This window comes from Ambystoma mexicanum, chromosome 10 (genome assembly GCF_040938575.1).
Source record: "Ambystoma mexicanum isolate Mex_15411 chromosome 10, UKY_AmexF1_1, whole genome shotgun sequence".
Taxonomy (NCBI): Eukaryota; Metazoa; Chordata; class Amphibia; order Caudata; family Ambystomatidae; genus Ambystoma; species Ambystoma mexicanum.
In genome coordinates, this window is record NC_090932.1 from 1700308141 (window position 1) to 1700331823 (window position 23683).

The 23683-nt window shown below is 44.9% G+C and overlaps 1 protein-coding gene across 5 annotated transcripts in view; it reads left to right on the top strand.

The window, feature by feature from the left end:
- The window catches only part of GLT1D1 (glycosyltransferase 1 domain containing 1), a 924582-nt gene that overhangs the window by 548086 nt on the left and 352813 nt on the right, over positions 1-23683 (top strand). For all 5 annotated transcript variants that reach the window (XM_069620127.1, XM_069620130.1, XM_069620126.1 and 2 more), the window contains one exon: positions 9648-9697. In XM_069620127.1, the coding sequence (XP_069476228.1) occupies positions 9648-9697 (50 nt within the window). The remainder of the gene's footprint in view (positions 1-9647; positions 9698-23683) is intronic.

Genomic DNA, 23683 nt, shown 5'->3' on the forward strand with positions numbered 1-23683 from the left:
ACGCGGGCTAAAGGCGCGAACGAGGCCGAGGATGGAAGGGCGCTGAGATGCACAACGATCATGGAAGTTCAGAGGAACACACTGACGCAAGCATGGCCAAGGATGGAGAGGGTGGTAGAGGGACCATGCAATTCGGAGGTGCATGGGAAAGCAGGGAAGTAGAAGGCACAGAGGCGTGCACGATTGAAGTTTGCGGGTGAACACAAAAGTCAGGGGATGCGCAGCACACACGGAGGTACGCAATGGAAGATTGCGAGCGGCCACGCATGTAAGGGAGGCGAAGCGTGAGCGATGCGAGGATGGAGGTGGCGAGGCTGCACACATAACAAGCAGCGCTAGAGGCGCACAGATGCGTACGCAAACAAGGAATGCGAGGGGCAATGCAACACAGGGAAGGGCACGGGAAGAAAAGATGGAAGGGTGAGACCGGAGCTCTACAGGGGTAGGAGGGGAGAGCACAGTAAGATTCACAGGCGAAAGGTAGCACCAAAAAGGGGGACAGGGGGAGAGGCATAGGTTGCAGGGGAGGGAAGGGACATAATCAAGGACGAGGCTCGGTTGTAAGGGCTAAGAAGTGCAGGGCAGGTTAACTCCCCAACTTCTTACATGGTGGCTGCAGACAGCAGGGTGAATTGTCTGCACTCGCTGTCTACGCCACAGGCCCCTTCGTCGCCAAACACCTGCGTCGTTCAACACTGCAGCCTTGTCCTGCGAGGGCTTTGCCGCAGAGGGTCTGAACCTCTGATTTTATAGGCTCGGTTGCGTGGACGTAAAACTAACTTGTTATGTGGGAATTGAGCAGCGTCTCCTGCGAACCTTCATCGTTCAATACTGCGGCCTTGCCCTGCCGGCCAGTGTACAACATTACAGATGCATAAAGGAGCGCTTTTTAGTAGTAACCACAGAACAGATATATAGCTGGGGGTAGGATACAGAGGGGCAGAAAGGAGGGCTACAGCTGTACCGGGTGGCAGGGAGGAAGGAGAGTGGCAGGCGGCGTGTGGCGAGTCATGTGGCACTAGGGGTGACATGATGGCCTAGGTGTTGCAGGTTCGGGGTCTGCTTACCTTAGCCCTGCTGGATTCCGGAAGTAGGAAGATTTCGCTGGGTGCAGACCATTCACCACCGCTCATTGGGCAACACATGTCCATGATTGTCATGGCAGAGCTTCCAGAAGAGGCTCTTATTGGGAGTGGTTTCCCCGTGTTTTACCTCTTCCTCAAGGAAGTGAATGGATCTCAAAGTTCTTCCCAGGGGTGTTAGGGGGTGCGGGGCCTAGTGAGCAGGGAAAGGGGAAGAATCCAAACGATAGAGTGGAGGTGTGTGAAATGGTCACTAGTTTGACCTTGGCAAGAGGGTAGTGGAACCCCCTTCTATAAGGGGAGAGAATGATTGTAGAGAATGCAATGCCAATTCTAGCCCTGAGGGGGACTGTGGCAATGGAGAGGGACCAGATTCCTGTCCAGCCCCCCGCCACCCCGCCCCCACTGCCCCGTCTGTTTTTCTGCAGTACTGAATTATATCACCCAGTGCCTATGACCCAGAATACTGGCAGAGTATTTTTTTCTGGTTTCCGAATGGCCAGTGAGTGACAGGAAGAGCCCAGCAGAAGAATACAAGCGTCTCATACAATGCTATAGTCCAGACCCGACAAAGAGACCACAACCAGCTTAAAGTGCTGCACACAGGTCTGAAAAGGGAGCGTGTTGATCCACGCGCGGTAGCTCCGCGACACCTAGAAAGTCCTCCCCATTGGGTTCACGGGAATACCAGAGACTTAAGCAAACCTGCATCATTCCAAAAGGGACGAGAGACCTACCTCAGAAAGGGAACCGCATTGAATCCCTGGTGATGGTACGGACTGACGGGAGATGGCCAGCAGTGACGGGTACATAATGTGTCAATTGAGTACGCCTATACAGAGCAATGCCCCCGCTTGCTTGGTGTCTCTGGTGCATGACTGCATTATACTTGCAATCCTTTCCATGCTCCAAACCTTCTGGTAACTTGGTTTCCCTCTCAAGTAGATGAAGAACTCTGATGTGTAACCCTCTTCTCAGATTGGGGGTCCACGGGAGCGTGTCATTGTGCCCTGCTTCCTACCATTATGTGATATGCAGGGACCCAGTTGTAGCTTCCCTTAATCGCCAGTTGAGTCTAAATGGAGGCTTTTCTCCGGGGATGTTAACCATATCCTGTCACATTAATGAGATTGGTCGTCTCACATCCTTCACTTGTATGTCTCCTGCCCATGACATACGAGAACACCCTTTCATTGGATCCAGAGTTCAGACTATTGTGGCAACGCAGGGTCTGTGATATGGGTAACTCTCATTATGGATTGCCATGATTGGTGGCCATTGACCTTGGGATCTCTTGCCCAACGTGCCCTTGAGTTGATGCTGACCTTGACAGAAGTAGATTAAATTGGTCTAGGGTTGGTTTCATGACTGTGTTTTTTTATTGAACAGCCCCACTGGAGATGGAAACCTCGCCATATTATCTATGACGTCACGGCTTGACGAGTTGGACGATGTTGTTTAATCCTAAAGGTCAGACGTTTAACAGATTGCAGTGCGGCGAGACGTCCCACCTGACCTTCTATTCTGCACACATGTTGCAAGCGTTGCCCCCGCCTGAAGATTCTAGACGGTGTCTACGTCTGATGCGTGCACCCCATGCGAGCAGTGGCCACGGTGCACAGCTGTATTGCACTGGATGTGCTCTCCCTTGCCTGGGGTTCCCCCCTCTTCGGGGTACCATGCGCACTCTGTTGAACTGACCCAGAGTAAGCACTTTCCATCCACAATGGTTTTTGTGCGGCGTGGTTATCTAAGATGTACACACACAAGCCATGTTACAAAGGTTGCGATCCGTTTTTCCTGAATAATATTATTATTGAAGATGTTCGCTTAATGAAGCTTTGAACGAGTGCAGCTTCCAAGGGGCGGTCTCTTTATTCTTTTTAATTAACAGTAGCCAGAACACATTTTAAGGTTTTTACGAGCGTCTCAACTTTTCATTCTTTTTTTAAAAAAATGTTGAGCCCTTCCTCTTCGAGTATTGAACATTTAAGGACATATGCTTAGTGTCTGCCTTGTTCATCACGAAGCAAAGGTGCCAACACTTAGGTCTGCAATGTTTTTTTTTAGTAAAGGATGCTGGGAGATGTGGTGTGGTGCCTGATCACAGTGGTAACTTTGATGTTTGCGCTCTAGATATGTCGCTCAACGTGCCTGGGCAACAGACTTCATTGTTTTTGGTAACCTCACAAAAAATTGTATTTGTTCAGCAACTGGTTCCACGCTCAGTTGAAAACATCTGGCAATCAAAACCTTGCAGACCCCCATCTCTAGTGTAACAGGTCGCCACGTTGACCACTTCTGGGCATTAACTCACGTGCAACTCTACAGTTTGGGAATAATTACTTCTAATAATAGCGCTATAACCCATGAACTCAGAAGCGTCTGGGGGCCCAGAAGATATTTGCTCCAGCTGAAAACATAGTGGCGCGTTTACAAACGTTCAGGGTTAAGTCAGGTGGCATACATTGCCCATGCGAATATAGTTAATGATCACAAACGAAACCTGTTGGCAAAGGCAATAATTAAATACCCGAATCTCCAACATTACGCTTTTAAACTGGTTCAAAGAATCCATAATTGTTTCCTCCTTTTAACCAGAAAAAAATCCTGACTTGTGGCAAGTTACAACAGAAGTATGTTCTAAGCATGGAAAACAGCAGAAAAGCACATGCTTCCATGTTGTACCCCCTCGAATCACTGGCTCTGGCGCCTGCTCCTTTGCTTGGGGGGAGGGAGGGGCTGTCACCTCCGTTGCCTACTCTTGGGGCCACTGTCCTAGTTGTGCCTATTTTTCCTTCATTTAAAGATAGGCTGGACATGAGTGCATCACAGCACACACTTCTAGTTCACACTCAAGGAATGTGCACGGCTTTCCTCCTGTGCTCCAGGATAAGTTCTGCTTCTGCTCCGGGCTTCAGCACCTTGGGAAGGAGAGTGTCATGACCAGAAATGTGTGTTCCAAGTACTAGATGCGGGAAAGGGAAGAAAGACCAGTACATTTCTAATTAAAAGAAAGCCCCTAGAGGAAAGGACTGTCCATCAAACAAACCGGCTAAACCATTCAGCCCCCCAACATAGGGGCTCTAGAGACTCCACTGTCGGCTGTAGATCTAAAGGTCTTCTACACTGGGTTCTAAGAATGTTTGGGACATGAACTTAGTTTAAAACGAGTGCATTTTCTTCCTGTCGCTAATTACTTCAAATAATCCAGTCCTACTTTGGGGTCCTCAAACTGTTAAAAAGTTTACTTTTTTCATTTCTAAAGATGGAGGGTTTGTTTCAAACCATTACCCCAGGGAACAAGGAAATGTGCTCCTGCCCTGGGGCATTTATTGAAGTGTGGTTATACCCTCGCGGGTAGGCCATTGGGGATTGAGCCCAGCAAGGCGATGGTCAGAGTTGTACGGAGGAGTAATTGCTCGTGCAGTCCCAGTTGGGTTGTGGATTTTGACAGATTTGGCAGCACACTTTTCAGAAATGCTTCCGTTTTATGCACTGATGACAAGCGTATTTGATATCTGTAACATATTTTCTTATATTTCTGAAATCAAATTCTATTACACTCTGGCAAGTATGAGAAAACAATGCTACTTACTAAAACAAATGGTATAAATACAGACTGAATGCACACACCTTAGGCACAGTGACCAAAAACCATGCCCATGAGGGTGAAAACTCCTGGCACAAAATACACTAGTCTACACTATGAACACTAAATCTGCCTTTAATGGATATTCAATGTAGCAACATGATGGCTCTCGACACATGTTTCAACGTCTTGTGTAGGCTCGCAGTTAATAGTAGAGCCCATCTTCTTCATAGCCTATTTGTTTGCATTTGTCAATTTCCGAATTCTCTTTGCGGGCTTTAGCCAAGTGAAACTCCTAATTTATGTATTATATAAGTTAATAAAATGCTGTCGATTTACAATATGTCCACTGATCTGGTATTATACTCTGAAACGTTATGCCAGCAATTTTGTATGGCTCAGAAATGCCTTATAAATGAGGAACTGTAGCTTGAAAAATTGGACATGATCTGGAGTATTGTGTTCCAGGGATTACAATTAGATATGATCTAGGCTTGAACTCGACTGAAGATGCCATCATCGCATCGTCAATTAGTATCGTTTGAAACTCATTCACTTTATTCCTTGATGGGGAGACCAATGGAGGCCATTTACAAACTTTGAAAAGCGGTGTAGCGTATAGTATATCAGTGGAGACCTTGTTGGAGAATCCGATTTGCGTGATAAGGATGATTCCAGACTTGGACTCTATCTACACCTGTGATGATAGGAGTAGATAGGCCCTGAAAACAAGAAGAGCGGCACTCTACCGCATTACCTGCGTCAATGTCCTGTCAGTAGATTTAGGGAAGAGTTTATGAGAGTGCGCTTTAACCTTCTTTATACCAGGGACATTGTATTTACTAGAGCGCAAATGGGAAAGTGCTACGTATCAGTTCTGTCATCAGGCAAAAAACCAGAGAAGAACTTTATAACGCATTAGTTTGATTTGTCGTTTTTTAAACCGCGATACTTTTTGGCATTACATACGACAGTTCTTGGTTTGCAGAAATACTGGAGATTACTTGCTAGATTGTGAACTATGGAGACAATGTGTGGGTTTTTATATATGATTATCAGAGCTGTATTTGTGTGTAGGGAAGTCTTTATTTCGTTTTTGGGATCTATTTTGAAGTATTTTTGTTTATATGTTGTGTGATTTATTGTGTAATGTGTGCATAGTGTTTGAAATAAACCACATACAAATGAAACAACAAAAGGAAACCCCTAATGTAAACTTTCCAGTGTGTTTGGCTTATGATTACAGGGCTCATAAACACCGGCGTTTATGTGGTTGTCCATTTGGTAAATTGGCCCAACTTCAGTTCCCAGATGTCTGTGTGCAAGGGAATACATGGGGAATTTTGTTTTTAAACACTTCTACAATGAGAAAGCAAGCCTTTGGGATTCTGGTTTGGATTGAAAGGGAACATTTGTTTTGCACAATATGTTTTCAGAGGGAATGCCATGTGTTGGGATTTTTGTTTTGAGGACACTAGCACATTCAATTGAACAGCCGGGCTACCCAATTACATTAGACTAGTCATTTACAATGCACTCGGATAATCTTTTGTCAATTGCAAATTTTGACAAAACATCACCCCGTGATAAATGACCCTTTGGGAATTAATTATATTTTTAGTTAATTGTGCTACGGTATACACGACCCACCCACTAACGGAGAGCACCCACCAATGCAACGGTAAGGGTTAAACAGAAAGAATCCAGCACGATTCAGTGCAACGGGATAGAGTGTTCTTCTATAGAGAATTCATTGAGTTAACTTTTTAGTTCAATATGGACAGGGTCTACCCAGTTTTGCCCCCACCCCCCTGCACACACTAAGGGAAAGATATTAATGCAGGTAGCTCCCCTCACAATTGATAGCGTTGGGATATATCTACTTATATGTTAGATATGTTCTTAGCTCAGGAGACCCGCCATATCCTAGGACCCTCTTTCAGGCAGGCAGCTCACACCTCAAGCCTCTATCCACCAGCCAGGTCCCTCCAGCCCCAGGCCCCTCTTAGATCCCTCTTAGAGCCCTCTCAGATGGGGTTACCAGGTTTCCATAAAATGTCCCTGGGTCTCCTTTTCTCCCTCCTTCTAGGTAGCTTTGTTGCCCTGGCAAGGTAGTGCCCCGATGGATTAGGCAGCTCTCCTAGTCTCTCTCCCTAGTGGTTTTCTTGCCGGTCCCCTCTTGGAAATTGCCAAGATATAGGGCTGATGACACCTACATATTATAATTCCCACAATACGGATTCACTAGCTCTCTCCCTTCACCTCCAACCAAGACGCCCACTGGCTGTTGATAGGACCAGAAGTTTGGAGGTATGGGTTAATGGAAGCTGAGGGAGGAGGAAAAATATATCATTTCAAAATGACAGGTAGTTTTACACTTTCGGGTTCTGAAAATCTAACACATCGGCTACCCTAATTTTTCGCAATTTGCTCCTGAGACGAAATAGTGGCAAATCTGCTGATTCAAACCTTACTTCCATAAGGTATCAACACATTTCTATCCCCTCTGAATTATGAGAAGGCCTGAATCATAGTTTTTTTTCATAACTCAAGTTGTATCCATCACACAATTCGTTTTTTCATGGTTCCAACAGGCTCTTTATCCCCTTTAGTCTGAGGTGAGCTCACTGGGACATACGATTCTCTTTTAATTAAAGAAAAGGTGGCCCATTGTTAATGGGAAGGCATCATATGGGTCCCTCAGTTTCACATAGCCCCCACCAATTATTAGGTTTCATTTCTGACTGGCCCATGTGATCAAGCCCTCTCCTCCTGGGCTTCAAAGGCTTTTGTTCGGAGCTAATGCACAGTTAATGAGGAGACCTGACCGTAAAGGTAATTTCTGCTGGCTGTGTAATCTGCAAATCTCCCAATTCTGATCTAATTCTCTATATAGCTTAGCAATTTAACTGAAAACCAGACACTCTTCTCCTAGAGGTCCTCAGCCAAAGGTCTTGAGGTCAAAGTTTCAGAGGCACAGACCTCCCAGTTCAATGGGGAAAAACAAGCTACATACATAATTCTAAAAGAAAATAGAATTTTACATTGACATGATGTAACATTTTGTATTCCACCTAGGCCTGCTGTTGATAAATAGAATCTTTCTTTTCTGCTACATTAGAGCAGAGGTAGATTCATTATTGATCTTATGCGCACAGAGAGGCCACAGTTAACTTCGGAAACCAGTGTTCATTTCTACAAAAACGAAATAGGTCTTTCTCTTTACAGGCTGTCATTTTATGTGATGAAAATTAAGTCCCTTTATTCCTGATAAACGCAGTCTGTCATTTGACTATTTCTTAAATTTCAGGCATCATTCCTCCTTTTTATCTTCCATATATGCAGTGTTTCAAATGAAGCTCTTGTAGAACATGCCAAGCGCTGTGGTAGCACCTTCCCATTGCAAAGCGCTCCTGTGCTCTCGATATAGGATCACGCTTTAAGCAATAAAATAAATGTGTTTCAAATAAGGCTTTTTATTGAGTACAGTCCCAAAGAGAAAAAACAAAAGGGACATTGAAACACAAAGATTGCCCCTGAAGATGTGCACGCTGCTCTATCAAACCGGGATTCTACACAAGTTGTTGAAACACCTGTTGGCCACCACCATCGTTATTGGTGGATTGCCCACGAAGTCAGACTGTGGTGGATATTCAGTGTTCCAGGTAATGTATTCTTCACCAGACTGCTCATCAAGTTTGCCCTTACGGCTTTGCTTTGCAATGATTGTAATGTTACGTGCACTAAATCCTTATTTATGCATATTTCTTTTTTTAATCATTATAATTTGCACTTGCTTGAGTATCTCAGTGTGTATCTAGAAATGTCAAACCTAAGTCAAAAATATGAATGCCCCTGTCTTTAGTTGGATAAAAACCATATGTGCTTGTAAAAGGTTTCCCTCCAAATTGGTTGTAGTCCATTGCCCAAATGGAAATCAAGAAGTCATTCTTTATTGCCCAGTGCAGAATCAAGAAGTTATTTTTCAATAAATTAGGGGCTCCCCATTCGTATGCACTCTGCCCATGACCATAGCATGTTTTCAGTTTATCTGGGTATGGCATAATTGAGCACTCTTCAGCTTCTTACTTTTTCAGGGAACAATGACATTTGTGGACCCTTGTCACTGCTTGTATCCACCAAAGTGCACCGGGCATGTTGGAGGTATATACAATGAAATAGGAAAGGCGCAGAGTAACTTTTACCAAGTGTTGCAAAAATGAGATACATATAAAACTAGCGTTTCTATAGGGAGTACACTAAGACATGCTTTGTGCTGTTGATGCAATAATATTTTCTAAATAAAGACAATCGTAATCCACTTAAAAGGACAGAGAAACCATTTTTCTGTCACAAATGTGACAGGTAAATGGTGCACTGCATGCGGTCTGTCATGTGGAAAGACACAAGTCTCTCTAGAACACTGTGAGCCAAAAAGTTACGGCAAAGAAAGAAATCCTGGGTATGTAGATAACAGAATTACTGTAAACCAGTGTACCTACAGTAGTCCAATTATTTCCTTGTTTCTGAAATTTGCTGTGAAATGTCCAAAATAAAGAAGTTGTTAATTAGGGGAACTCACCTAGAGTCGCACAAGAGATGACCAACTACTCTCCTACTAATAGTTGGAGTTTGGGGATGCAGTGAAGAAGAGGTGGTGGCCATATTCCGGTCCAAGCGGCCGGCCACTTGAAGGGAGAATGCTTGCAAGCACCTAAAGATGCTTTTCTGGGAAGAGTGAAGAATTGATAGAACTTTCTCCTAGTTGAAGAGTTTATAGAATAGCACAACCAGAATAGGCATGGGCTTGGGATCAACACAGGGAGAAAGAACAGGTGGAGCTGCGCTAGCGCACACATGGAATTGGGTGGACTGGAAATGCATGGCTGTGTTTTATTTTTTTAATGTCTGCGAGAACAGTTTGCGGGTGCTAATCTTTAATTTGAGCTATTGAAAGTATTTTTCTCTTGTAGAATGGCACCGAAAGGAACCCAATGTTTACATGCTCATCATCGGACCCACAGTAAGTTTTTTGTTGTTGGTTCATGAGTTCAGATATGCCACTATTTGTGCTGTCGCATACCTTGTTTTCCTTGTACAAGACACACTCTGGGATTTATAGAAGGACAAGTGGCTGGTGTACACACACACACACCTACACCCTTACACCTTCTGAGCTATTAAATGTGAAATGTGACTCGGGAGGATGGCTCAGGGGGCAACAGGCCCGCATTGGAAGCAAGACGACACGGAGCACCACAGGTTAGATCCCCGGGTCCACGCTTATAAACCTCTGGGTATTAATCGCGTTCTAAATAACCGATCATATCATAAATGCTTTTCCACCATCTCATTGAACGCTTGTTTTCTAAATCCAATTCAGCCCATTGTCACGGCTGAGGGGGAGAATAGGCTCCAGGAATCAAACGGGAGGACCATTCTTTTTATTTTTTAGCTAAAAAAGGGTGTGAGGGGGGGTTTCAAAGAAATGAGAAGGAAGCAACTCCAACATTTTTGGGGATGTATCGGTCGTTCCCTCTCATTGTCCTAGCAGTCAAAAGAAAGTCAGTTGGTCTCTGTGGTTCGTCTCCCTTGTATTTCTTGGCTTTGTTGATGCTGTTCGCTGTCCTAGACTTGGTCAGGCTTCTGCGATGTTAGGGGGTCCGTCCATCTGATTGGCTCAGGAGTCGGTGCTTGCTTCAGGTGGTGCCATACCAGGGTCAGACCTCCCAGATTTCCCTGGGCCCAGGGCGCTTTTGTGGTGAGCCACAGAATGCTGGCGACTGACTCTGCTGCCACAGGACACTCAGCAGGGGGTGATTTAGTGCCTCTTCCCCAGGATGCTTCTATATCTTTTCCCACCGCCCTGAGCTATTCTACCTTCTCTGAGTTTCCTCTCTGCTCGTTCTGGACACCCCACAATGATTGAGCCTCTTCATTTACACTCCGTTCTCTCCTGGCTGCCACCATCTGCTTTCGGTAATGTGGTTGTCCTGATCTATTTGTCTCTTGGTGGTCTAGCCATTTCACCTTTCTGAATTCTCTTACACTTCTTCCCTCCTTGCTCCTCATCACATTTTCCTCCTCGTCCTCCTTTATTCTTATATTAGAATGCCCTCCTTCTGCTCTCTCCTCCCCTCTACAGGTCTTTCTACTCATTTCCACCTGCTCTGCTTTTACTCCTATGAACTATCTGAAATGAAAGCCCGACACAAAGTTGTCATGTTTTTGGTTAAAGACTTTTATTTATTAACTTAGACCGGTTGTAAAAAGGCCTCTGACCCTGCTCTAAAGATGCGCTTCCCTACCTAAAACCAAAAACGAAGTATCTGTCTATGCCAGGATGTCAGAAATCAAACGCCATCCTTGCGTTCAACCTTCCATCCTGACCCTCACACAACAAGTGAGAAAGCAAATGTCGTTTACCTGGTATTGGCAACAAAACAAATGTTACAAAAATAATAGAATAGCTCCAACGTATATGTTCTCCAAGATGAAAAGATCTTGGTTCCAGAGGGTGATTCCCTTCCCCAAGCTAAGTGTTTGGCGGTGTTAGAGCCTAGAGGTTGAGCCGGGCGCTCATATGGACTCAACCCAATCCTCAAAAAGGTACTGAGCCATTGGGATATATTGTCTTTTTATCTTCTACTTACTGACTCAAAATCCTGCTTACTATTTTTGTGTTAACTGGTGCCAGTGAAGGAGCAGCTGCTAATGCTTTTGAGCTCCCTAAACTCACGGTTTTACGTGGCCGTGATGCCTATTTTGACATTTGTTTGTGCCAATTTATCCCCGTAACAACTCCGGGAAATTGGAGTGACGGCAGGCTTTTGCCTTTGAGCTCCATTCCCTAATGGCTCATGTTGGCGTTTTCCCCGTTTTTAATTTCCTAATCCGACTTCCAACTAGGAGGTTGATTGTGAAACTGATAGAGAGTGCTTTATAAGCCTTGTTCTACTTGGAACCTATTGAAAATTAACTGTGCGAATTTCCTGAACATTTTGGATAATTGGAAACGTAAAGAATTTTGCACAATAATAGAAAACAAGAGTGCTTGTGGTGCATGGTAGCATCTTAATGGACTAAATGTATAAGACCTGTTAGTAGATTTACCTGGGATTAAACAGGGCATGAACTGCACTCTTGTTGGTTTATTGTCGTTTGTGCTATTAAGGAGAGAGTGACTGTGGGTCTTGGCACTTTGAACTCTCAGTAGACAACAACGTTCACCATTAATAGTGAGACCAATTTCTGCCGCAGAAAAGGAGTAATATTTAAAAGACATTTAACCCATGTGATTGGTAAATACTGTCTCTCTAAAGTGGCATCCATTGTGGGCTATTTATATTTTTACTTGTAATTGCTTGTAATTTAGCTTTTCTATAAGCCTGCCCTTTGTTTTTGTTGCCAAATAGTTATCTCAGGAGATGGTGATTGTGGGCTAGAGCCCTTTGAACTCTCGGAAGTGTTCTAGAAAATTGAAGTATGTCACCGTCATTGACCAGATAAGCAGCAGACGATTACAAATAAAAAGTCGTCTGCTGCTGATTTACTGGTTCCTCCGGATAAATTAGTGCTGGTACACGTGAGTAAATCAATGGAAACTGCACTAAATATTCATAGAAATAGTTTCACATCACTACCTAATGTGCGCCCCTAGTGCAAACTATGGTAACAGATTTTGCATTGGACGAGTTCAGTGCCCCATAGGAATACGACGAGTATGTCATCCAAATGTGTAGGGGCCGCAGTGAAATCTAGATTCATGCAAAGACAAACCTTGCACCGGAGTGTAACACCAGTGGCCGGTCAGAAGATCATTGCTTTTTTCCCCACAAGCAGGCTCGAGTATGGAAATAAGAACCTTACAACCCCTTAGAGCATGTCTCGTGGAAGGCGCGGGGAATCTGACTGATAACAGTATGCTTGAGGGTGTGGGAAACACTGCTTGCTTGGCATTTGATATAGATCAGACTAGCTCTAAAGAAAAAAATTGTCTCCTAGAAAAAGTGTTAAGAATGAACACGAACCTTTACTGTTTAACAATCAAAAGTGTCCCGTGTAAGGAAAACATAGAGATGAAGTTCTCTCACCTGGGAATTTGGAGCAGAATAGCAGCTATGGATGTAGAAAACAAAGGTACCCAGATGGAGATGTTCTAGCTTCAGATAACTATTAGAATTCCCCCCGAGAAACACCCAAAGACCTGGGACAAAGGCCAGGGCAAGAGGAGGTTCCCAGGGAAACCCTCTTGGGGAATAAAACCCTGTGGAGCTGCTAGCGAGCGTAGACTCCTGAAAACATCCAGTGGAGGTAGATTACGCTACACTAGAGTGTGGTGATGAATAGACGTGTCTTTAAAGGATAGGATCCCGAGTAGAAGAATCAGATTGGCTAAAGGGAAATAGTGAAACAAAGTGGTTAGAAATGATTCTGCCTAGTACTGGAAAAGACACCTCTAGAAGCGGAACCCTTAGCAAGGGATCAATTGTAGCAAGACTTAGAAATGAGAGTAACCGACGATCCGGTATGATCTGAAAGACTGGATACACTGGAAGGTGTAGAACAAGGGAAAGTGATGAACAAACACTCAAGAGTAATTGGAAACAACCTAACCTCCAAGAGGGGAGTAGAGAAAAATAGTTACCCTGAATAAACAGAGACCCCCGTCTAGCTTGATGAGTGACTGAGGTTCAGAAGGGATGAGAGTACAGGGTGTTGCGTCTGGAAGACGAAAAAAAACTATAAATCCGCAGGACAAGAAACCAAAAATTCTTATAAATGTCTCAGGACAGGAGAAAAGGATGGCTACCGAAGGAAACCCTAGTAACCAACACCGGTCGAAGGCGGATGTTGGAAACAAATTTTCCCAAGGCGAGTGGCTTGGGCGGCTCTGAAAGAACCCCAGAACGGGAAGGCAACGAAGCGTCCTTATGTAAACACACATAAACAACAACAAAGATCAATTAGTATCAATAGAAAAGTGGCAATAAGAATATACACCCCAAAGGTAAGTCTGAGTAGAAAGAGAACAAGATTCCGCGTTCGCAAGCTCCTTGGAGAGTAGCAACGCGTCCTTGTCTGGGAGAAGCAGGCAGATAAACTGTTGGCGCGTCGGCCTGGAAACGTTGCAAGTCATTCTGGAGCGCGGCGCCTAGACTGCTGCACATACTGCAGTGGACTGCAGGAGCCGCCATGTTGGGGTCAGGCATCGCGTTAGGATTAACGCAGATAGTCGTGACAAAAAGGGTTTTCAGCTAATAAAACTCAGATCGTGGATGGGGAAATGTCATCAATTAATGGTGAGTTAACTCCTGGTTCCCCCATACAATTTCTGGGACTACTCCCTACGAGTAACCTAGTACAAAGTCTGGATATTAGTTGATGCATCATGCTATAAGGGAAGCTGACGAGCAAGTTAAGTTGTCATTACCATCAATCGCAGCACATAATTGTACTCTTAGTCCATCGGTAGAGCCTTATGTCAATATTAGAGATGAGGTCAAGGCTCATACCCTAATATTAACCAAATTAAATGTACAAAATGATATATTAAGCAATTGGGCTTTCAAACAGAAACAAATACCACCATTAGAAGTGACAAACAGGTGGGAACTACGAATCTCACTCTTGGTGCCCAAAATTTGGTTGTTTATGGTAGAGAACCGTCATTAGAAGAAGGGGTTAGAGATAAGTCTAGTGTTAGTTGTGACAAACAAATGGGAACAGCTAAAAGGTCTTGTACGCAGTAGAGATCTCTAAATCAGGATTTACATCACATAATACCAGAAAGGCAGAATGATGATCCTATAGGAAAAAATAAAAAATTAAAAGAAATCTAAAAATAGGAGGTGAAACCAGATCAGATGCATCCGTAGAAGATGTCTCACAAATGTACAGCTGGAGGAAAATGAAGTGGACCATAGCTGCTCTAGTAATATCACTAATGAAAAATCAAAGGGAGTTGCATCTGAGCCACTCATCTAAACATCAAAACATGGCATGTCAAACTAATTGTGAGCACCTGGTATATTCTGATTTGACTAATAACAATCAAGTCTGCCAAATCCCCAAAGTTAAACAAAATGTGCCATCATACGTAGGGACCATGGTGGTAATGACTGCTGGGAGACAAGGGAGTAATGGTATCTCCACCCAGACTATGCATATTGGAGATGAACCTGTGGAGCAAACTGCTCATGAAGAAACACAAACTATTGGGATCTCGGCTCAACAGGTGCCAGAAAGACTAATGCCGGAATGCTCCAATGATCATAAATGGAATACAGATACAGAACAAGTTAGTTTGGGGGAAAAAAGGACCAATCTGGGGGATAGAACGCAGGCTGCAATTTGTAAAATGCCTAAGCACCCAGGCTTAATCTCGGCTGTAAAGGGGAATGAACCATTAGTGATTGAGACCCGTGAATGCCAGGTCCCCAAACTAAGCAGGCGGGTGAATCATTCACAGAATGAAGAATGTGGGCACACTAGTGCTGATCCCGGTCGATCCTCTGATTTCGGACGGGAACTAGGGGTTAGACAACGGTTGACTAAAATGTTTCAGTTAAAGGAAAGGTATTTCGGGCTGAGAGGGATCAACTTGTATGGAAAACTCCCAGAAATATAAGCAAACCTCAAAAGAACCCAGAAAATGCAAGGGAGATCAGACAAATTAAAAGCATAAAGAAGACATGACACCATAGTTTGAACAACACCCACAATTATATCTGGATATAGCCCTTAACCAGGCAAATATGCTGAAACTCTTGTGTGAAATTCCAGTATTAGAGAGAATCTCGACATCAGATATAGACCACATTATTTTCCCCTATGAGGCCTGCACGGATTTAGTGGAGGGACATTGGTGGTCTTCCTTTGTCGTTAGATCTCTATTAGAGGAAAAAAGTGAATTTCTAAGGCTAGGATGCTTTGTGTATCAGGAAAGGAAAGAAATAAGGGTTTTATTGCATAGAAATGATGATATAACTGAAGATACACTTGGCTTCATAGTACTAGTTCCTCTGACAGGTGGTGGTAGTGCGAGTAACGAGGTAGAAAAATCTGGCACTTTCATTGAAAGATTGAGCAGTTTGAGTGGGGCTAATGCCCAAGGAAACTGCTGATGGATGTTCGAAACCTTCTAGTGGGAATTAGCAAAGCAAGATTGTGCCAAAACGTCATTCTGATATAGATGAACTGTGCTTAAATTTCTGGAATACAAGAGCTTTCAACAGCTTCTTGAGAAATGAGGACTAAAACCATGTTGTTGATGTCAATGACATTGTTCTATTTCAAGAAACATGGCTGTCCGTTACAATCTGTATAGATGGGTTGGATGTTAAACCGACCATCGAGGGGGTCTACTGATAGCAACAAGAAATTGAAAGATAAAGGCTACAAGCATAGTGTCAAATAGTTCACATGGTATTTTAACGGTCTCTATTGAATTGGAAAAAGGGGAAGAAGTTTACCATCCTACCGTTAAACCTCTTTTGGAACTCTGCAGTAGTAGGATTAGATATTTTCTTCATTGAAATATCAGAAATGTTAGGCCCATGGTTGTCTGCCGGTGAAACCTATGTGATATTAGCTGGTGAATTAAACTGTGATTGTTTAAATAAAATTGTGGGACTTGATGACTGTGAATGGCAATGTAACCAGGGCCCTACAGAAAACGGCAACCGGGGAAAGGCGGTCTCAGTTACAATAATTGTGATTCTATCTAGAGTTATGCTTGGCACATGCAACATATTTAATGTAAAATAAACCAACCTAAGCGGTCATAAAGTGCTTGTAACATCATTCAAGGTTGACATAAAAAGCTATTATTCTGACTGTTATAGGGATTAGATGGCCAACGGTAGAGGTTATTGGATCCAGAAATGTAAAAGTGGAGGGGCTAAACTGGTGAATAAACTAGAAGTATTTTATTATAACGCCACTGTGGAAGAGCTGACAGATGCATGTTCATCCAAGGGGTCCAAGGCATTTTTGTGGGACTGTGTTACGCTCACCTGGCATCCACGGGGGCGCCACCTAGCCTTGGTTGGATGATTAAAGATGGGTCTGCAATATAGGAGAGCTGGATTCAATACCAGATTGTCTTTGTTTTCCCACCTCCCTTGGCCTGAACTCCTTCCTCCCCCTTGGGCCTTCTTCTCAGTTTAATATTGTAAAAGGTGGATTCTCCGTCCTGCTCCTCATGGCAGGGACGCGTAGATGCGTGGGGGCGAGCAGCGACCAAGTTCCTTCACTGGTGCAAGCCCCCTGTATGAATCCACGCCTGCTGCGACTCCGTAGGTTTGCTGCTTTACAGTCTTAATATGCAGTTCTTATGTTCCTCTTAGTTTGAAAAATAATGTCTTGCTTCTTTCCTTTTAGATATGGAAAGGTATTCTAGTGTTGTCATGCAGTTTGAAGATGAGCTTGGGCCGGTAGGCGAAAGCGCGGTGTGCGCGATGCTGTCCGGTGAGTAATGCGCGATGCGCGGCACTGTTTCGCCTTTTATATTGCTAACCTGTGTCTTTTCTCTCCTTGCAGGTTGCAATGTTCCTCGCCGAGCGCCGTAATGTTTCAGCAATGATACTGACCAGGAGATGACTACCCAGGTAAGAATTGTGTGGCTTTCTTCATTCAGGAGGAAACATGAGTAAACGCTTACTAATGCTGTCTTTCTTTCTCCTCTTTCCAGGTTATGGTATTCCAGGATGCATGCGGTGCCGGATGATGGAGTTGGTACCTTCAGGTGAGTGGAACTGAAGTCCGCGATGGATTGAAGACAGGATATTGTTCTAGGTACGTTTCGTAGTGTTCTTTCTCTCTCTGCAGGTCCTTGGTTTCAGGTAAGCTGGCATCAAAGAACTGGACACGGTGAGCATTACGCTGTCCACAGCAGAATAACGCAAAGCATGTTCTGCTGTTTGGGTGTGGTTTAAATAGTCTCAGGTAAAGTAGTCCAGGTAAAATAGTCCCAGGCCTACCACACCCAAAGTAGTCCAGGCAAAGTAGTCCCAGGCCTGCCACACCCAAAAGACTAGACCGCATAGCTCAGTTCCTTGTAACTGAGCTATGTGTGTGCCTCCATGTTGGCTGAACCCCCCCAAGTTAAATAGTCCTAAGTAAATAGTTCCATTCTAATGTTGATTTTCATGATGGTTATGAGCCTGGCACCAAAGGCTCATCTTGGATGAGATTTTAAGGGCTTTGACCTGACCCTAACTGGAAGGCTGACTTGCCATTGAGGGCCAGGGGCAAGGGTCATGACACTGAGAAGCCAAAAAGTTCACAAAATAGGAATATCACCCATCCACATATATTCGATAGAGCCTATGGGTTAGGAAAATAATCTATAGGCATCAGATTCGGCAGCTAAGGCTGAACCAAATAAACAATGAGAAATATTGTGAGAAGATAACTGACCAAGCGAGACGGTTTAAACAGTGGACCCGCAATCAGATATCTAATGTTACAAACAGATGGTGAGACGATGCTCAATTTCCTCTCCCAAAAGAACTCATGAAATATCTTGACATTAACTAACAATCATGATAAATCGCATATCGAGTTCCAGAGTAATGGGGTAAGTGAATCCAATTGACGAACACACTGGATTGAAATGAATGGTGAGATTAAGTCTAACAAGATCACGCATGATTTGGGAGGATAGCTCAGCGGCAACGTGCTCGCCTCGGAAGCAAGAGGACACGAAGCAACACAGGTTCGTTCCCCGGGTCCGGGCTTAGAAACCTCTGGGTAGTTAAGCGCATTATAAATACGCAACTAAGACAAACTACAAAAAAACCAATTCCTATAACAGCACCTCGATGCCCGCAGGCTGTGTGAGCGCTTTAAAAATGCAAATAAATAAATAAGATATAGATTTTGAGAGAAAGGATATAGAGAGACTCATTGCAAAAGCCTCAAGGGCTGCAGGACCAAACAGCTTGTCCAACACGATATTAAAATTGAACAAAGGGTTGTGGTCGACACTGCTAACATATCTATCTTAGGAAATAATAAAATACAGATTAATGCCAGAAACCTGCAAAGAATCATTTATAATCCTGATTCATAAGAAAGGTAATCATGCAGATCGATGCGACTATAGACCCATAGCCTTACTGTATTGTGACAGTAAGATTCTTTCTGCACTGATCCTTAAAAAAATGGAATCCTAGGCCTCAGAAAAAGGTATCATTTCAAAATTCCAAAACGGGTTCAGGAAGCAGAGGGGGACAACACTGAATGGTTTAGTTTTATCAGTGCTGAAAGATGAGGCATGGTCTTGTACAAAAACCTGTATACCGTCTCTCTGTGTGTCTGATAGATTGTCAAAAGCGTTTGACACTGTTAACCGTCACCTTATCTGGCTTAAATTGAAAAATGCATTATCCCTCCATCATTGTTGGACATTTTGGAATATATCCACAAGGATATGACGATAAAGATTTGTCTAGATACCTCTGGTAATTTGACAGCTTTAATACAACCAGGGGATTAAGGCAGGGATGCATCCAGGCTCCTTACCTGTTCAACTTGTATTTAGTGGATCTTAAAGGGGCTTTTTCTGATGTGGCACTAGTTAGTCCAAAAATAGGAGTGCATGGAATCAGCTGGTTAGCACATGCTGACGATGTTTCCCTCCTAGACGTTACACCGATTGGACTCCAGCGGCAACTAGTGGCCTTCAGTGCGTACGCAGAAAGAAATGACTTAGTCATCAACCACAAGAAGTGCAGTATTATCCACTTCTATAAACTTAAGAACAAGGGACCTACATTTAAATGGACAATCATTGGTTTCCAAATAGATGTAATGAGTAAGATCGTTTATTTGGGCTTTTCTTTTACAGCACAACCAAATAAGGAAGTATTGGTAAAAAGAATTGAAAATAAAATGGACCAACTAGTCTTCCAAATGAAGAACATTTATTGTAAATTCTCTATCAAGCCTCGGCTAAGATTTTATGTCGGAAAGGTTAATACCGAAGGTGCTATACGGATGAGAGGTGGAGCCAATGGCCTATGGTTAAGTCTCAGGAGGATCGCCTTGGAAGCAAGACGACACAGAGCAACATAGGTTCGATTCCACGGTTAGAAACCTCTGGGTATTAAGCGCGTTATAAATAACCTATCATATATCATGGGAAAGATTGGAGGGTAAGGTATGGAAGAGAACCATAAACCTGCCTGCTTCACTGCCCATCGCCCCATTACGCTATGAACTTTGTCTTCTATCATTAAATGCTTGGTTTCAATGGGGAGTGGTGCCCCTCTTGGGAATAATCCACTCACCCTGCAAAAACACTTGGTATGTAGAACTTCAAGCAGCTATGCTTTTATTTATTGAATATTTATAGGTGCCTTTAAAGCAAATGTTGTTTCCAGGCACCACAAGACAAAAAAGGGGCGGTAACGGGGCACATAAACAACTGTCCCACTAGGCCTTGTGACATTTGGATCGTGCAAGTGCAGTAACGAGAAGTGCAAGTAAGTGGGGGTAGCAAGGCTCAGGGTCTAATCAAGTGCAAAGGGTAGCCCAGGGTGGGTAATTGTTAGGGGGTGCTAGAGGTGAGGACCACTGACTAAGTGCGAGGACACTGGTGGATCAGACTCAGGGGGATGCTAATTGGGAAGGGGGCAGTGCTGATGGGGGTGGGTGGGTTCTGGTATATACCGGTCAAGGAGGGCCTGATATCCAGTAAGACTCGTAGGGGGATCAGGCCGCCAGTAGCAGAAGTGGAATTAGCAATGGAGATATATGCGGAAAGAGGTTGAGAAAAGAAGGGTCTTGAGAAGTTTCCGGAACTTATGGAGGTCCGGCTAAAGTCTGAGAGGGGATCTACCCTCCACTTTCTGCTTGGAATAAACGTTTGATAAGCGGGGAGTTGGAGCTAGATGACCGAACGGCTCTAGCATGGAGGTACTTAGCGAGAGAGAGTTGGATATAGCGGGGTCCCAGGCCCAAAAAAGTTTTGTGGGTCTTCAGCCACCAGGAGCCAGTGTAGAGATTGTACAGCTGGAGTGAGGCAGTCCCTGGGCTTGAGGCCAAGGATAAATCTTGCAATCCAATTCTGGATTAGTTGAAGGGGGTGAAGGAAGGAAAGAGGCAGATTGAGGAAGAAGCTGTTACTGTAGTCCAGCATGGAGAGGACCTTAGCTATAGAGACATGAGTTTCTGGGGGAAGGTGAGAATGCCTCTGAGGCGGTCAAGCTGAAAGCGGGCCTTCTTGACGAGGTCCATGATGTGAGGAGAAAAGAAGAGAGGAGTTGAAGAGGACACCAGGGTTTTTGGCCTCACAAGATGGTGAGCGGGGAGGACCCAAGGAGAGCTGCCAGAGAGTGGGGGGAAGCAGTGAGCAGGGTTCCCCATGTCAGTCTTACTGGCATTAAGACAGAGATTGTTAGCAGTGCACCGTGCCCGACTAGCAGTCGGTCAGGAATGAGAGAGGGGGAAGTGGAGGTAATGGAGGGAAGCTTAAAGGAGAGCTGTGTGTCATCTGCATAACACTGGAAATGAGGAGAGAAGGAGGAGATCAAGTGGGCAAGAGGGGCAAGGCAGATGTTGAAGAGCCACAGCCATAGGATAGAGCCCTAAGGAACACCGAAGGTAGAGAGTGAGGTGGAGGAAAGGAAAGGGCCCAGTTGCACCCGGGAAGGAGTATCATAGAGGAAGGAGGTCTGCCAGTTCAGTGCCCGGTCCATGTTGCCGAGGGTATCACAGAGCTGTTTTATCAGGATGGAATGGTTGAATGTGTCAAAGGAAAGATCAAGGAGAATGAGAGTGGCAGTAGAGTCCGAATCAAGGTTACAGAGCAGATCTTCACGGGGGTTCAGTAGAGCAGTTTCAGTGCCTCTGGATGCTCTAAAGTCAGACTGGTGGTTATAAATGCCATATATCATGGCGACAACCAACAAGTTCGGTGTGGTGGCTCATTTGGGAGATAACCAACTTCTCCAAGAGTTTGCCCTCGAAGGGGGTGGTGGAGGGCGATAGTTGGACAGGCAGGAAGGGTCAGTGGATTTTTTTTCTTTTTTTTTAGGAGAGCGTGACCAAAGGAGTGCAGGAGGGATAGAGGAAAGGAGCCAGTGGCAATGGAGTGGTTGCCGAAATCAGCTAAGGCAGGAAAGAGAGAGAGGTTTTCCTTGATAGTTATAGATGAGTAGGGCAGCACCTGTTTGGGGACAACTTTCATAGAGCGGACAACTTGAGAGACCTCATCCGGTGCTATGGGCAAGAAAGAGGAGAGTGTGGGGGAGGGAAAGAAGGAGACCTGGAAGAAGGTGGGGGAGTAGGGAGCAGGGTAGAGGAGAATGCGGAAAGGATGTCCTGTGTTTTTAGTCATGAAATGGGAGACCAATGCAGTACAAAGGGTCTGGGATGGAAGAGGGGATGTGGAAACTGCTGTAGGATTGGTGAGTTCCTTGCAGATTTTGAGCAGTGCAGCCGTGTTGTTGGTGACTCCAGGGATGTGCGCTTGGATGTGGGCCTGGATGTGGGCCCTCTTCTTGAAATGGATGGAGAAACAATACTGCCTTTGAAGCATACGGCAGGCCAGTTTGTCAGAGGATGTGCTTGATGCCTGCCACTTCCGCTCAGCTGCTCTGCACTTTAATATCAGTGAGGCTAGGTCAGAGTCATACCAGCTGTTGCACTTGGAGGCAGGCTTCATGCAGATCCTCACGAAAAGGGCGAGGGTGTCAAGGGTGATGGAGAGGTGAAGGTTAGCAAGGGCTAGGTCAGTGGGAGAACCAACAGCAGGAGCAGGAAGGGGGTGAAAGTGGCATCAAAAGCAGCGACTGGCACTCTCTTCATCGGTCGAGTGAAGGAGACTGGCAGTATGGGCAGCAGCTCAGGCATAGAGCCCGGGAGCTTAAGGTGGGAAGATAGGAGAACATGGTCAGACAAGGAGAGAGGAAGAGTGAACAGGTTAGAGATAGGGGTGTCTGCTGTGATGAGCACATCCAAGGTATATCTGGCTGAGTGGGTTGGACCGGAGGGAAGAATGGAGAGGGAGAGAGAGTTGCAGAGGTCGCAGAAGAGTACAGTTGCTACTTCAGGAGAGTCAAGGTGGATGTAAGTCTCTCAGGAAGAGATGCTTGGTAGTGGAAGTCAGGAGGGAGGAGAGATCTGCCCATTCAGAAAGGAAGAGGGAGATCAGGCGCGGCAGCCTGTAGATGGTGACCAGAGTAAGCAAGAGGGAAGGAGAGACACAAAGCTTGCAGACAAAGCATTTAAATGAAAAAGAGTTGGATTGGGTGGATGTGATAGTAACTGGTATCCTTTTAGGGAAGATAAGGGCCACTCCGCCACCAGACCTGTCGGGCCTGTGCTTAGAGAGATCTTATAGCCCTGGGGAAAAAGAATGTCAAGAGCAGTGACAGAGCTGGCATTGAACCACATCTTGGTAAGGGCGAGGACGTCAAGGTCCAAGTCTTCATGAAGGAGACAGATATTAGAGGAGTGTTTAACAGCAGAACAAGCCTTCAAGGCAGCTAAGTGAAGCCAATTGCCACCTTTGAAAGTTTTCCGAGGTGCAGTACAGTACAGGCGTGTGGTATGCCTGTCGATGGTGGTGGAGAGGTCAGGAGAAGGGCGGCAGGAGTGGCAGGAGAAGGGAGGCAGTTAATGAGAGAGGGCATGTGCCGGTCAAGGAGGATAGAGGAGGTTGAGAACCTTGGGCTAGAGGATGAGAAGTGTGCCAAGAGTACTTCCCATCTGGTGCCACCATTAATGGGCGAGTAGGAGAAAGGGCAGAGGACTGAGCCCATATTGGGGGGGTGAGGTCCATGGGTCCGGAGAGGTGGCAACAATGAGGATGTCGGTGATAGTCTGCATGGAGGAAACAATTACTTGGGTGTCAGCGATGGGCAGGCCTGGATTAGAAACTAGGAGAGCTTGCTTGATCTTTTTCCTTTCCTGGCTTCGAGAGAGAGGTAGGATAGGTGATAGATTAACAGTTAGAGTAGATGGGGGAGCTGGAGAGCACCATGGATGTAGGGGCAGA